Raw genomic sequence first — 17,419 nt, forward strand, 5'->3', positions numbered from 1 at the left:
TCCTGAATAGCCAAAGCAATCCTGAGGAAAAAGAATTAAGCTGGAGGTATCATACTACCTGACTTCAAATTATAATATAGACCAGTGGTTCTCAAACTTTTTGAAGTCAGAGTGCATTTAAAATCCTACAAATAATTGTAGGTGCACTACATACAAATTTCTGAAAAACATGTTATAATAATTATGTCAAATATTAAAAAATATATAAAGTTTAAGCATGCCTTTATGGTAATTAAAAATAAATATGACAAAATTAAATTTATTCTGACATTAAAAAACATTTTATGTTACATTTTTTGAGGTATGCTTTTTAGAATTCATATAAAAGTGGGGTTAAAAAATTTCAAAAAGACAAACGTTATCTTTTTATATGTATAGATACATTCTTACTAAGATTTAGTAAATTCGGCAGGTCCCAGTGCAAATATGTTAAGTTTTTTCATTCTTGTGTTTATGAGAAACATGAGCCTGATTTGTCCTAGCAATTTCTTTAATGTTTGGGCATATATTTGAAAGGCAAACTCTCATTTCCTCATCAGTTCTTTAATACATTGAAGAATTCCTCTCTTTTTGCTCTTAATTGTGTTGAATGTTGAAAATTCCCATTATACATATCATCTTAACTTTACACTAAATGCAGGATAGAAGAAACTTGCCTCCAGTTTTTCTGGGGAACATGGGGGGTAGTGTAAACAATCCAGCACCACAGCTTAACAGCCTTTTGCAACCTAATCAGGCAAGTGAGGTGGGCGGTTGGGCAGACTGTCAGCTTACAGCCAATTCCCCATACCTCTGTCCCCCAAAAATCTAAACTCCAAAAACCCTGTTGGTATTTTGGTCCCTAACAGGCACATATTTCTCTGGAATACCATAGGGCGCACCTGGAAATCTTCTGGCACACACTTTGAGAACCACTGATATAGATCCATGATAATCAAAACAACATGGCATTGGCAGAAAAACAGACACGCAGACCAATGGAACAGAATTGAGAGCCCAGAAATAAAACCACATATATATGGAGAAATCATCTTTGACAAAGGAGCCTAAAACACACAAGGGAAAAAAGAAAGCCTCTTTAATAAATGGTGCAGGGAAAATTAGGAAGCCACATGCAAAAAAAAAAAATGAAACTTGACTACAGCTTGTCCCAATGCACAAAATTTAATTCAAAATGTATCAAAGACCTAAATATAAGATCTGAAACAATAAATGACATAAAAGAAGACATAGGTACTAAGCTTATGAATCTTTGCTGTAGAGAACAATTTATGAATTTGACCCCAAAGGGAAGGGAACTAAAGGCAAAAATAAATGAATGGGACTATATCAAACTAAAAAGCTTCTGCACAGCAAAAGAAACTGACAACAAAACAAATAAGCAGCCAACTAAATGGAAGATGGTATTTGAAAACAAGAGCCCTGGCATGGGTTTAATATCCAAAATATATAAAGTAATCATCAAGCTCAGTAATAAACAAGCAAACAATTCAATTAAAAAATGGGGAGAGGACCTGAACAGACACTTCTCCCAAGAGGACATACAATGGCCAACAGATATATGAAAAGATGTGCATCTTCACTAGCTATTTGAGAAATGCAAATAAAAACTACAGTGATATATCACCTCACACCTGTTAGATTAGCTATTATCAACAAGACAGGTAATAACAAGTGTTGAAGATGCTGTAAGAAAAAGTAACCCTCATTCACTGCTGGTGGGAATGTAAATTAGTACAACCATTATGGAAGAAAGTATAGTGGTTCCTCAAAAAATTAAGAATAAAATTACCACATGACCCAACAATCCCTCTACAGGGTATCTACCCCCAAAACTAGAAAACATTGGTCCATAAAGACACATGCACCTCCATGTTCATCACAGTATTGTTCACAGTAGCCAAGACATGAAAACAATCAAAGTGTCTCTCAATAGAGGATTGGATAAAGAAGATGTGGTACATATATACAACAGAATACTACTCTGCCATTAAAAATGATAATATAGTGCCATTTATGACAACATGGATGAACCTCGAGAACATTATACTGAGTGAAATAAGTAAATCAAAAAAATCTAAGAACTGTATGATTTCACACATAGGTGGGATATAAAACTGAGACTCATGGACATTAGATAAAAGTGAAGTAGGAAAGGAGATATGGGGGAGAAAGTAGGAGGTGGAGTGGCAACAAGTGTATAAAGAGGGACAAATATAAGGTGACAGAAAATGATTTGACTTTGGGTGATGAGTATACAACATAATCAGCAGTTCAAATGCTATAGAAATGTTTGCCTGAAACCTATGTACTCTTTTTTTTTTTTTTTTTTTTTTTCATTTTTCTGAAGCTGGAAACAGGGAGAGACAGTCAGACAGACTCCCGCATGCGCCCGACCGGGATCCACCCGGCACGCCCACCATGGGGCGACGCTCTGCCCACCAGGGGGGCGATGCTCTGCCCATCCTGGGCGTCGCCATGTTGTGACCAGAGCCACTCTAGCGCCTGAGGCAGAGGCCACAGAGCCATCCTCAGCGCCCGGGCCATCTTTGCTCCAATGGAGTCTTGGCTGCAGGAGGGGAAGAGAGAGACAGAGAGGAAAGCGCGGCGGAGGGTTGGAGAAGCAAATGGGCGCTTCTCCTGTGTGCCCTGGCCGGGAATCGAACCCGGGTCCTCCGCACGCTAGGCCGATGCTCTACCGCTGAGCCAACCGGCCAGGGCAGAAACCTATGTACTCTTATTGATCAATGTCATCCTGTTAATTTTCTAAATAATAAATAAATAAATAAATAAATAAATAAATAAATAAATGATGTGCACAAAGGTCTTGTTGGCAGACTGGACTGTGGAGGTGGTACCTCCATAAATCAACATATTTAACTCTCAAATTAGGACACGTCACAAGAGTCCCCAAACTACAGCTCCTGACCCGCATGCGGCTCCCTGAGGCCATTTATCCGGCCCCCTACCACACTTCCAGAAGGGGTACCTCTTTCACTGGTGGTCAGTGAGAGGAGCACTGTATGTGGCGGCCCTCCAATGGTCTGAGGGACAGTGAACTGGCCCCCTGTGTAAAAAGTTTGGGGACCCCTGCTCGAATCTCCAAGCACCGTGCCTAGCTAACACCTTTATCAATCTTTTTGTGACCAGTGATTTATTTTATTATTCTTATTAGAAATAAGTGATGGTAACTGCTTTTGATAGTACTGGGGAAGAAGGACAGGGAGATTGACTTGAGAAGGGATTTGTGTTAGGACATAGGGTGCCAGAAAGGACAAATGTCATTGTAGGTTGTGTCTTTGAATAGTAGCATTGCCTAGATCCATTGCTGTTGAGCCATAATTTTGTAAACTAAGTGACAATTTATGTTCATTGCTTTATCTTTCTAAATATAAAATATTTGCCCTAATTTCTCTGAAAGAAAACAGAAGAAAGAATATCTCTTGGTTTAATTTCAGGTTTTTTTAAAATAATTAAAATTTAAAAATTTTTAATAAAATTTAAAATTTGATTAAAATTTACCTTTTCTATGTTCATAAACACAAATGAACTAGTATTAAAATAAGTTTGAACTCTGATTTTTAAATGATCATTTTAAAGCTGGACACAATATACAATACTACAAAGAATTTCCATGTTAATACCATAATTAGAAAACTATTATATTTATTTCACTACCTAAAATTTAAGAAATATAAGCATGCATCATTTTCCTCAAAATTAATGTTATGAGACAACTATACAAATCACAGCATAAGAAAAGTGTTGATTAAATTATTGTTAGGCATTAAAACAATTTAATCATAAACATTTCACTTCTCATAATAGCCTTTTCACTTAATTGATTTGTGTATACAAACCATAAAACCGTATTTATATCAGCTTTAATGTGCCTTTCTCTTGCAGTGTTCACAATAAGCTAAGATCAAATATTTTCTACATCACATTCTGTTGGTTTGTGGATATTTTTAGTATAGGATGGCAGAACTGCATGCTCAAAGAGCAGGTACATTACAGAACTTATGTTCGAAAGCTTCATTTCTAGACCACAACATCTGAATCTGAGTTTTCTTTATTGATGACAGCTCAAGGCTCATTAACATTTCTATTTCAATCAAATTAAATTTACAGGTTTGGAATGCAGCAGAGTCCCCAAAGTAAATGACAGACACAATACATGCGTGTCTATCTGCTTTGTCAGTATTAGATGAAATACTTCATTAAAAAGTATCATAGAACCAATAAAGAAAAAACATAAAGTCAACTGGATCCTATCACACAGCAACACACCAGAAAGTCACCTGAGAATTTAATTTTGTGAAAAAAGCTTCAGGTTTGGGAGAGTAAAATATTCTAAGAAGCATTAAAGGTAAATGCAGCACTTGCACATTTTATTTACTACAATATCACAGAATATTAACCATAAAATAGGAAGAGTTTAATAAAACTGGTCTTTCATTTTAACAAATATTAATATTTCAAAATTATAAGGTTAAGATATAAAAATATTTTTAAATGATAAGTTTAAGGTGCCTTAACAAAGTTAAAATAGAATATTTTTGAGTCAGTACAATATTAATGAACCAGTATTCATATCTACCTTTTATAACTGATAAGAGCAACATATATCTGAATAAAAAAATTATACATAAAATGTCCAATTTATTAAATTAACAAATACTAAAATTTATATTTCATTTTAATTTAAATGGGATGTATATTTTCTTAACAATTTTAGTCTATGATGACAAAGTAAAATAAAAAATGAGGGCTATTTTCATTGTCTACTCTGAAATACTTTACATATCAATTTATCTTTGAAATAGCTAACTATAGCCCTGTCTGGTTGGCTCAGCGGTAGAGTGTCGGCCTGGCATGCAGGAGTCCCAGGTTTGATTCCCGGCCAGGGCACACAGGAGAAGTGCCTATCTGCTTCTCCACCCCTCCCCCTCTCCTTCCTCTCTGTCTCTCTCTTCCCCTCCCGCAGCCAAGGCTCCATTGGAGCAAAGTTGGCCCGGGCGCTGGGGATGGCTCTATGGCCTCTGCCTCAGGCGCTAGAATGGCTCTGGTTGCAACAGAGCAATGCCCCAGATGGGCAGAGCATCGCCCCCTGGTGGGCATGCTGGGTGGATCCCAGTCGGGTGCATGCGGGAGTCTGTCTGACTGCCTCCCTGTTTCCAACTTCAGAAAAATACAAAAAAAAAAAAAGAAAAAAGAAATAGCTAATTATAATAATATAGTCAAATACAATTTATTAATATATTATTTATTAATATTATAAAGTGTCAATAAAATACCATTATATGCTTGTATGTGTATGATATTACAATTTATTATTCATAACCAAAACCATCTTTAATATGTGAATCACAAAATATTAAACAAAAGAAGAAATTGAATATACAAATTCCACTGCAATAATTCAAGAATTAATTTTTGGAGGTCATTCTACAAGAACAAGAACAACAGCAAAACTGTATTTTACAGATGGAAAATTAGATAACTCCACCATAAAGCATAATTATGAAATACAGTACTCTAAAATATTGTACCCTATTGGTAACATGACCAATACCCACAGGACTCTTGAAAAGAAACCGAGTACCGTATGCTGAAGCTTGAAGAATTAGTGTGAAGTGTTCGCCTTCTTTTTGCCACTTCCCCATCCACCACTGAGTTGTACAGGATTGTCACGGAATGATATACGTTCTTTCTTAGAAGGTCCTGTATTTGTTATCATTGGTGCAAGAATTCCTTTTACTGAAAAACCTAGACAGTGATATGAAATGTATACTTTCACTGAAATTGATCCAAATAACATATTTTGAAGCAATATATTTGTCAATAACATGCATTGTAGAACTATATGATTTTTGAGTTTTAAAAAAGTATGTTGTTACCTTTTTGTTTGCAAAATAATATAATCAAAGTTTTGTATAAATTATATTTAGGTTAAATAAAAGCACCTGAGTAAAAAAGTTAAATAACTATAGTAGTTTCCTTGTATCTACAATTCAAATATCTCTGGTATTTCAAGATTTATGAGATGTTTCTTAGTATTTAGTTACTTAAATTTGTTTATATTTTCATAGTTTAAATTTTTGTAATTGCTTATATCATCATTAATAATGACTGTTGTTAAGCTTAGTTTAAGAAAAAAATTAGTTTTAGAAATAGTTTGATTGAATTAATAACTTCAGGAAAAAGAATTCTTGGTGAAATGGAAAGCATATTAGGTCTAGATTCTAAAAATATTCATGGGTTCTAGTCTGGCTGCATACAACACAACTTTGTCATTCTGGACAGGTCATAACCTTTCTAAACCTTCATTTTATAAATGAGGGGAAAGAAATCTGTGCATTACAGGGTTTGGGGGAAAACTGCCTTTCTGATTATACTGCAGTGATGGTAAGATCTGTGAGCGTTTTGTAAACAGGTGCTATAAAATGGAACAAATCATTATTTATATTCAGCATATAAAAATTTCTCCAGGAAAAACACAAATTGTTAGTGGTAAATACACAGCAGATAAAAGAATAGGATAGTGGATTAGGAATGTTTTACTCGGCAAGACCCCAAGACACTGTATCAAGAGTACTGTTAAGAATGATGATCATCTGCTTTAAATCTCCTGAGGATGAAGCAAGCACACAGGGCTGTATCTGTAGGGCAAGGGTTTGAAAGAAGCCGTGAAGCATTCCAGAGCTCCCTCAGCACTGGCTTGAGGCAAAGGTTCAAACCACGTGACTCTCCGTTGTGACTCTTCAGTGTTTTAAATAAGTTTAAAGGGGGAAAAAATTTAATCCTTTTTTTGAAATGAATACTTCTGTAAATAAAATTTTAAATATTTAAAAATATATACATAAGTAGGTTAGAAAACATTAGACTGTTTTTGGAAATTGGTCTGTATCTTCAAATTTGGTGCAACATGCTGGTGAATACAGATTTTTAAGTCTATATTATATTTAAAAGCTCTTTTAAAAATAAAGTATTGCTTTTTGTTTCTTAACTTTAAAAACTGATTAGTAAAACAAATATGAAAGAGTTAAGGAGCCTCTATAAAGGGAGCATATTTTACTTCTAGTCTACAAAGAGGACATTACCGAAAGGGAGGAAAAAATTAAAAGGTATTGTATTAGGAAAGGGTATATGCTAGGCACAGAGAGGCTAATGGCTAAGGCTACAGGCACAAGTCTGTAATGGGAGTCACAAGCAGAACAGAGCTCAGGAGTTTAGACCTTCACAGCTGGCCCTCCTGGAGGCCGTCTCAGCAGCAAGAGGAACAACTAGGAGATGCCAAATGGAGCTGGCTTTCATGTGCCGGCCAGATTTAGCCTGCATTATGCTACTCCCTGTAAGTCAGCAGTAGTCCTTTGTAAAACTGTAAGAACTCTTTCAAGCAAAAGGAATATTACTGGTTCATAAATGCAAGACTTTCCTAATGATAAAGTACTAGTGTAAAGGATGTAAGAAAGCATGCTAAAAGCTCATCCACTCTGTTTACTAGTTAGTTACACATTGAAAATACATTCTTTTCAAATAACAGACTGGAATGTGTACCTTGGTCTTTAAAACAACAACAACAAAACAGTAACAGTAAACCCTCATCTTGCCCCAGCAGTAAAAATTCTTTGGTGAATAAACTATATCCTGGATATCAAATAGGTATTTACAAGAACACATTATTTAGGAAGAATGCTGGGGCTGGAGGGGTGGCCGGCAGGGAGATCTGACAAATGAAGAGCTATTGAGGCACATTTAGAAGTCAGATATATTTATTTGAAAGAAAAAACAGTAAAAAAGAATAAGTGGATTTCTATAAATTTTCTTTTCGATAGAAAAAGGTAAATCAAGTTTCATGCAAGCATCATTCAAGATAATAATGTAGAAATGAGTATGTATTTTAAAATATAACTCAATAACATAGTTCATTATTAGTTAATATTTTTCATGAAAGAATCTTAATAGTATAAATGTGTATTATTTACTGCCTTTATTCTTAATATAAGCTTTTTATCAAAGCTGGCAATAACATGTAAGAAGGATGGCACTTTCTGGACAAAGTATTGAAATATTTATAGATAATTATATATGCTTTTAAAATAATATTTCAAAATGAAATAAAGTGAGTTACATTAAAACAGATTTTATTTTCAAACAAAGTCCTGATTCTTAACAGTGACTCTACATTCTGAGGCTTTGGATTAACTATATATTTATAGTATTGTACCAGTTTTTATCCCTAACATGGTTCTGTTGTCTTCATTTTGAAGCTGTTAATGAATCTTCAAGTCTTTTGTAGTTATCCACAATGTAACCCTATATTTAAAAGGCAGTTGGGAGTGTTTCATTGTTTAGTGTAACTCTTTCAGCAAATAATCATTATTAAAAAATCATATTGTGTGATATTACAAAATAGCTTTACAGCAATTTTGAAAGATATTTTAGTGGCATGAAATGTTGTAGAAAAGTAGTGTTTAGAATTACATAAACACTTATGTGAATATATTGGTTTTTTAAAAAACAATATTTTAGATGTGATTAAAGCTTTTATTTTATTGTTTGGCTATGTGTAAGTAAACAATTTGAGCACTAATCAATATAGCTTATTCTCTCATTGCATTTAGTGAGATTCTTTTTGTTATCATATAAATTCTTGAACCACCAGATATATAGAAAATAAATTGAGAAGTAAAACAATGCATTTATGAAGAAACCACATATTGGCATTCATTGCAAAGCTATTACTCTGTCCTACGATTACTCTAGAAATGAAAAAGAGAATCAATTTAATACAGTCAATGTATAATCATTCTAAAATTACTTACCCACATAAAAATATAATAGAGAATCCTGCTTCAAAAAATTGACATTAGACTTAGACCTACTGATGTGTTCCTTGAATAAAAGACTTATGGCAAAAGGAACCATGACAATTTTTTCCTCTTTTCTGCAGCATTATTGTTTTAGATTTTATGTTTCTTTAACACCAGTCTGCTGCATATTTGTAAGTGATCATACAAATCAACCAATTGTCTCCTACATATATGTTGAAAGTACGTTCTGATAAATATGCTTTATCTTCCAATAAGTCACTTCTTTGCTACATAATCTGTGTTCTGCTAAAGATTTGTTCTGGTCCTTAAAATTTTTTTTTTGTTGTTGTTAAATCTTTGGTTCTTTAACAAATGTCAAGGTCTATACATGCTATGTTTTGAAAAGTAATTTAATATGTAAAACGCTTTGAATGGATCTCCTGGTATGTTTAAAAAAACTTTGTTAAACAGGTCAAAATAAAAATTTCATGTTGTATAGTAATACATCACTGGATTTTCATTGATACACTTAACACTATGTGTCTGGATATAGAAATTATTTCAAAGTCTTTCCCATATTGTATTGTTTAACAGCAGATACAGTATAAGCAAAGCATGGAGAAAAAAAAAATCAACATTTTAATGAAAATGACCAGAACAAATTTTTAGCAGCAAAGCGTTTACATCAGTTTAAGTGCTATAATTGAGTTACACTTGGCCATTTGAGGTTGAGGTAGGTATTACTGTGTTCAAATGCCTATTGCTTTTTAAGGCCATTGGTATATCCAACCTTTAATCACAATGATCATTTACAGTGACCTTTAGGCAGATAGTTTAAAGTCTAACACTGTGGGTAAAAACAAAACAAATAACAAACAGGCTATTTATACCACATTCAGACTTCCTTAATGTAACATGGTGAATTTTCTTGTTTTTAGAATTGTTTTCAAGCTTTTTCAGTCAATACTATTTTAATATAACTTATAAAAAGATTAATAAAATATCTGTAACTCAGTATCCCAATTGGACAATGACATTTACAGTTATTTTTCTTCCCCAATATTTAAGAGACGTATAAATAAAAAAATTAGGTTTGGCCCTGGCCGGTTGGCTCAGCGGTAGAGCATCCGCCTAGCGTGCGGAGGACCCGGGTTTGATTCCCGGCCAGGGCACACAGGAGAAGCGCACATTTGCTTCTCCACCCCTCCGCCACGGTTTCCTCTCTGTCTCTCTCTTCCCCTCCCGCAGCCAAGGCTCCATTGGAGCAAAGATGGCCCGGGCGCTGGGGATGGCTCTGTGGCCTCTGCCTCAGGCGCTAGAGTGGCTCTGGTCGCAACATGGCGACACCCAGGATGGGCAGAGCATCGCCCCCTGGTGGGCAGAGCGTCACCCCTGGTGGGCGTGCCGGGTGGATCCCGGTCGGGCGCATGCGGGAGTCTGTCTGACTGTCTCTCCCTGTTTCCAGCTTCAGAAAAATGCAAAAAAAAAAAAAAAAAAAAAAAAAAAAGGTTTAGAAAAAAAAATTAGGTTTGATACATTTGTTACTAAAATATCTGCAGTATGTTTGTTGCAAAAAAATCACAATGATTATTATTTCTTTTTAAATCAAAATGTGTGCCATATTAATTAGCTTTATCTAGACATTTATTTTTTAAAAGTTTTCCTATTTATGACAGAAAAAACATTATATATGGTGGAAAATCTTATTTTGGTTTTTGGTGTATAGATTTTTACTTTTGCATTTTGCCTATTTCATGATCTTTTATAATAGCTACCATTTCTATTTGATCTATGGTCTTTGAGGCCTCCTTATAATATGTTACTGTTTTCTCAGCTTTCCTTACCTTTAACACACTACTATGTTTATTTCTTCTCAAAGATACCTTGTGTCTGTGTACACATAAACAAGAATGATTAGAATGTGGTGTTAGAAATACTATGTTGTTTCTATAAATTCTCTGGTTTTTATATTAATGTAGTTCAACACTTTTTTTTTCCAGAAATACTTTTCTTTTGATTGATAGTTGTAAATTCTAAATAGGTTTTGTCTTTTTTTTTCTTCAGAACTAAATTTGCCTTTTGTCACATGGTCCATAAATTAACTAAAACTCTCCCTGGAGGTTACCTTAGTAGGTTAGAATGCCTTTCTGACACACCAAGTTTGTGGTTCAATCCCTGGTCAGGGCACACACAAAGTGATCAATGAATGCACAACTATATGGAACAACAAATGAATGCTTCTCTCTCTTTCTTCCTCTTTTTATCTCTCTGAAATTAATCAGTAAAAAATTAACTAAAACTCTCTTCATTTGATAACTATTCTATATAACTCTGGTTATTACAGTTTCCGGTTTCCCACCAAACTAGTAGACTCCCTGCTCCTTTCTCTCTAATATCGGTGAAAATTTTTTAAAAATCTTCCTTTTATTTATACATTCATTCAATGTGTATTTGTTTAGTGCCTACTATGTAGCAGGCACTGCTCTATTCTGCCTTGCAATACAGCTTCCCTGTCAATTTTCTTCTATGTGCCAAAAAACATTAGCAACTATCACATTGTAGTTGTTTTCAATTTGACGTTATTCTCCTAATTCCATCATATTTACAATCCTCATATGGAAATTGTGTAAAAACAAACACTTATATTCACATTCCCAGATAGTGAAGACTTGTGGATAAGTTTCCCAAAAACATTTTGTGGAAACTTTCATTATCCCTTTCCATGCTTATTAGTTCTTAGTAGGAAGACATTTGGCAACAATAAACATGAGTAGCCTGTAGCGTTATTATATTATTGTACTTCAGTTTTGTTCATTTGACAAATGCATTTAACATTTGACCACACCCATTTATTTTCACACTATGTTAGCTAGCATAAGAAATTGGTTTGAAAGCAACAATAACCAAAATAGAAAGTCACAGTAAGTTTATAGAGGAAAATGATCATGAAAGAAAGGCATAAGAACAAAAATATCACATTAAAAACATGATGCTTTAATCTACATACTGTCAATAGAGCATACATGAATCCTGTCCTCAAAAATGTTAAAATGTGTGTTTTTTCATAAATAATAAATGTAGCTGACATATATACAACTAGTTCTCTCACACAAATACAGTTAAAATGTGTCATTCTCTGGATAATGTCAAGTGCTGGTGAAACTATCTACTGTTTCAAATTTATAAATATTATTCTTTGGTTACTAATAACTGTTATATTTAACTCTATCTGAAATAATTTTTGACTGTTTAATTAAACTGTCTCAGATCTTGAAAATAGGCATTCTCAGCCTGTTAACAGTAATCAATAGGTTGAACTATTCTGTAGTAGACTTTAGATGCTTCCATGTAGATATGCTTTTGGTATAACAGTGATTATAACCAGTACATCAGTTCTGGTTACAGGAATACTTTGAGGGCTGAAGTATTAACATTAATGTCATTGTTTAATTAATTGTCAAACTTCAGGGACAAAATACCAAGATCTAACAAACCAGTATATTTAAAACTCCTGTCAAAAAGATTTAGACCAATAAAAATTTTAAACTTAAGATCTTTTTTATTATTATTTCTTAAAGTTTAAAAATTTACATAATTAGAGACCAACTCTTGCTAAATAAAAATTAAAAAATAAATTCTATTGAGAAGTAGCTCTAATTTTTTTATTGACAGGTTACTAAATGGAACTACATTAAACTAAAAGTTTTACACAGCAAAGGAAACCATCAACAAAATGAAAAGACAACCTATCGAATGTAAGAACATGTTCACCAATAATACATCTGATAAAAGGTTAATATACAAAATACATAAAGAACTTATATAACTCAACACAGAAAACAAACAATCCAATTAAGAAATGGGCAGCCCTGGCCATCTAGCTCAGCAGTAGAGCATCGGCCTGGTGTGTAGATGTCTCCAGTTTGATACCCAGCCAGGGAACACAGGAGAAGCACTCCATCGGCTTCTCCATCCTTCCCCCTCTACTTTCTCTCTATCCCTCTCTTCTCCTCCCGCTGCCAAGGCTCCATTGGAGCAAAGTTGGTCCGGGCACTAAGAATGGCTCCATGGCCTCCACCTCAGGTGCTAGAAAGGCTCCCACTGCAACAGAGCAATGTCCTGGATGGGCAAAACATCACCCCCTAGTGGACAGGCTGGGTGGATCCCAGTCGAGCACATGCAAGAGTCTGTCTCTCTGCCTTCCCGTTTCTCACTTCAGAAAAAAACACACAAGAAACCCTCAAAAAACAAAAAACACAACAACAAAAAAACATGGGCAAAAGACCGGAATGGACAATTTTCCAAAGAAGACATACAGATGGCCAATAGGCATATGAAAAAATGCTCAATGCCACTAATCATCAGAGAAATGCAAATTAAAATCACAATGAGATATCACCTCACACCTGTCAGAATGGTTATCATCAATAAATCAACAAACAAGTGTTAGCAAGGATGTGGAGAATGCACTGATGGTAAGAATGCAGATTGGTGCAGCCACTATGGTAAACAGTATGGAGTTTCCTCAAAAAAATTAAAAATGGAACAGCCTCATGACCCAGCAATTCCACTTCTGGGAACATATCCAAAGAAACCCAGAAGACTGATTTGAAAAATATATGTACCCATCATATTTACTGCAGTGTATTTACAACAGCCAAGATTAGGAAGCAGCTCAAGTGCCCATCAGTAGATGGGTGGATAAAAAAAGCTGTGGTACATTTACACAATAAAATATTAAGGCTGTAAAAAAAGAAAAGAAAATCTTACATATTCAGACAGCATGCATGAACCTAGACAGTATTATGCTAAGTGAAAAAAGCTTGGCAGAGAAAGACAGTTACCATATGATTTCACCTACATATGGAACCTAATGAACAAGATAAACAAACTAGAAACAGACTCATAGATACAGAAAACAGACTGACAGCTGTCAGATGGGAGCGGGGTGGAGGGGCTGAAGGGTTGGGTGAAAAAGGTGAAGGGATTAAGGAAAAACACAAACAAACAAAACAAATACCTTATACACAGACAACAGTATGGTGATTACAAGAGGGAAAAGAGGTGGGGAGGAGAAGAGGGCAAAGGGGATAAGTGGGGATGGAAGGAGACTTGACTTGGGGTGGCGCACCTGAAAACCATATAATTGTATTAACCATGTCACCCCAATAAATTTAATAAAAGTTTAAAAGAAAATAAAATCTACATAAAATGTAAAAATATTAAAAATTAAGAAAAACTTGAGGATAAAGCCAGATTTCATTATCTATAAAATAAAAATGTTTAGCCCTGGCCGGTTGGCTCAGCGGTAGAGTGTCGGCCTAGCGTGCGGAGGACCCGGGAATTGAACCAAGGCTCCATTGGAGCAAAGATGGCCCGGGCGCTGGGGATGGCTCTGTGGCCTCTGCCTCAGGCGCTAGAGTGGCTCTGGAAGCAACATGGAGATGCCCAGGATGGGCAGAGCATCGCCCCCTGGTGGGCAGAGCGTCGCCCCATGGTGGGCGTGCCGGGTGGATCCCGGTCGGGCGCATGCGGGAGTCTGTCTGACTGTCTCTCCCTGTTTCCAGCTTCAGAAAAATGAAAAAAATAAAAAAATAAAAATAAATAAAAATGTTTAAATTGGCCATAGTTACAAAATCTTATCCTTACTGTCTTTTTCTCTGAAGAAAGTATGTAACTTCTAAAGTGGGACTGAAATTTGAAACTTTTAAATGAAAAATCTGACAGTTACTTTTTACTTCTTTTTCAATAAAATTTTGCAGCAATTGGCATAGACAGCGGTATCAAAGAATCTTTTGTTAGAATATTTTGTGGGGAAAACACCTTCATTTTAAAGTATGCCAGTTAATCAAAATATGCTAGTTACTTAAAGATTAACATCAGTAAAATTTTTCTTTAACACAATTCTCTTATTCTTACTCTCAAATATATTAAAAGAGTATGATGTGCTATTGCCAGTATTTCCTCATCAGCCATTGCTCTTTGATTTTCTGTCAACATCAATTCATTTCTAATTTTCTCTAAAATTCACACCGAGAAGCAGGAGAAACCGAAGTGTCCACTATGTCACAAGCCCTGCCTCAACATGTCATATTCACCAATTCTTTTCATCTTCAACACCAGTCTGCAAGACACATATCATCCTCATTTTAAAGCTGGGGAAATTGAGCCAGGGTAGTTAAATTATATTCCCCAAAGTAAGTGATAAATAATAAAATAAAGTTGAAACTTGACTTCACATGACTAAGGTTTATCATAAAAAAAGACAATACCTTGTTTAGTATTTAAAATAAAACATAGCTTTTTATCACTTTTTTTCAAAAATATTGTTTTTTTATTTAGACAATTAATTTTAATGTGGTGACATTGATCAATTAGAGTACATAGATTAAGAGAAAACATCTCCAGATCATTTTGACATTTGATTATGTTGTATACCTGTTACCCGAAGTCAAAGTGTCCTTCGTCACCTTTTATTTGGTTTTCTCTATGCCCCTCCCCTCCCCCTGGAAACCACCGCACTCTTGTCCATGTCCATAAAACATAGCTTTAATATAATATTACCATAAATAAAATCAAGAGGTAGCAAATGTGAAATGCATATCTATATTTGCATTCCTTGGAATGGAAAGAACTGTTCATTTCCTGGAAATAAAGTCTATGAAACTAAAAATGAATAAAATATATCAATAATAGCTCCAATTTCTGCATGTGAGGAAACACAATGGAAAGATATTTCCATATCTGTATTCACATCCATATCTACATATATCTATGATATAGGTTATGATTTCATGACCCTCAGAATAATTTTTAAACTTTGAGAGTTATTTTATCAAAAGTTTTTTTCAGACTTCTTTATCCTTTAATTATTACGTCACTGTCTGTTTACCCCTTAATGTCTTCATAATCTAGGTGTTACCACAATTTCTGAAGCCATTCCAAAAATAGCCCCCTATTTGAGTGATTTTAGCTATATTACATGAACACATACTTTAATAAAATAACATTTGTGAGTAGTGTTTCCTTTTAAATTTGCAAAAATGGACACAAAATTCTAAACATTACATGCTTCTTCTTTAAGATAGTATATGATGAAAATATATCAGAAATATGAAATTATCTAGATTTTTAAAGGCCAGGGACAAATAAAACCAATATACTAGCTAATTAGTAAACATTTGAACACAAGTCAATTGATTCTTTTTTTATATATTGTAGTTTCAATCTATACAGAAAAATATGCACATAAGAATCAGATTAGACATAACTTTTAACCACTCTGCGACAGAATATAAAGTTAAATGTAAAAATGTTGAAACCACTGAGTGAGGAAATCATTGACATGTAAACGTAAGTTACAGAATATGAAGGACCAATAGGAAGTAGCAGAGCTGCCATATGGTCCAAATGCTAGAGATCTTGGAGCCTTGAAAGAAGGAAATTTCAAAAGAAACGCAAGTTAGTAGCAGAGTAGCAGAAGGGTTGGAGAGCCACAGGATGAGAAAATGGGAAGGTAAATCCACCAAGAAGCACCAGTGATTGGTCTTATATTTATAAATTAAAATAAAATCATGTATAACTATTATACTGTTTTTCAGTTTGAAAATCATGCTTGTAATGAATGTAAATTGTAAGTAACATGGCAAGAAATCAGAAGGTAGAGCTCTATGTGCGTGTGTTTATATGTGTATATCTATCTTTTATCTTCTTTTGGGCTGGTATTTATGTAATATTGTAAATTTATGATTCAAGTAAGAAGGTTGGTAGTATGAAAATGTCAAATAATTATAAAGACTATGCAGTAATTTCTCACCCAATCAAGTTTTTTTTACTGTAGGAGGAGAGGGAACTAGCTGGTGACCACAGATATAGGTCCTCCCACCTAAAAATTAACACTGAAGTTTATTAACAGATCTTTGCACTAAATTGAGTTTATTTAAATAAAGTTTATTATTAATATTCCAGAGAAAAATATGGAGAGGTGTTTTTTTTTTTGTTTTGTTTTGTTTTTTTTGTGTGTGTGACAGACAGGGTTGGGGGAACAGATAGGGATGGACAGGCAGGAAGGGGGAGAGATGAGAAGCATCAGTTCTACATTGCAGCTCCTTAGTTGTTCATTGATTGCTTTCTCATATGTACCTTGACCCTGGGGCTACAGCAGAGCAAGTGACCCCTTGCTCAAGCCAGTGACCTTGGGCTCAAGCCAGCAACCTTGGATCAAGCCAGCAACCTTTGGGCTCAAGCCAGCAACCATGAGGTCCAGTATATAATCCCATGCTCAATCCTGTGACCCTGCATCCAACCTGGTGAGCCTGTGCTCAAGCAGGAGACCTTGGGGTTTTGAACCTGGGTCCTCTGCATCTCAGTCCAATGCTCTATCCATTGCACCACCACCTGGTCAGGCTCAAGGCATTTAACACAACATATTGCTTATATTTTTTTAAATACCAAAATTATATATTTAAAAATTTTGACAATAACTTTCAGCTCTATAAAAATATTGCAACATTTACTGTACTAGCTATAACTATAAGAACAGAGGCTGACTTGTATTTTTTAAAAATATAGTTTTAATATTTAATTGAATTAGAAATTATCTC

General features: G+C 34.6%; 1 protein-coding gene across 6 annotated transcripts in view; it reads right to left on the reverse strand.

Annotated features, from left to right (window-relative positions):
* Positions 1 to 17,419, reverse strand: part of LRRIQ1 (leucine rich repeats and IQ motif containing 1) — a 259,941-nt gene that overhangs the window by 25,573 nt on the left and 216,949 nt on the right. For 5 of the 6 annotated variants that reach the window (XM_066257794.1, XM_066257793.1, XM_066257796.1 and 2 more), the window contains exon 27: positions 5,315 to 5,769. In XM_066257794.1, coding sequence (XP_066113891.1) covers positions 5,627 to 5,769 — 143 coding nt within the window. In that variant the 3' untranslated portion in view covers positions 5,315 to 5,626. Of the gene's footprint in view, positions 1 to 5,314; positions 5,770 to 17,419 lie in introns of those variants that run through there. The other variant, XM_066257791.1, reaches the window with a different exon arrangement.

The sequence above is a fragment of the Saccopteryx bilineata genome, chromosome 2 (assembly GCF_036850765.1).
Source record: "Saccopteryx bilineata isolate mSacBil1 chromosome 2, mSacBil1_pri_phased_curated, whole genome shotgun sequence".
Taxonomy (NCBI): Eukaryota; Metazoa; Chordata; class Mammalia; order Chiroptera; family Emballonuridae; genus Saccopteryx; species Saccopteryx bilineata.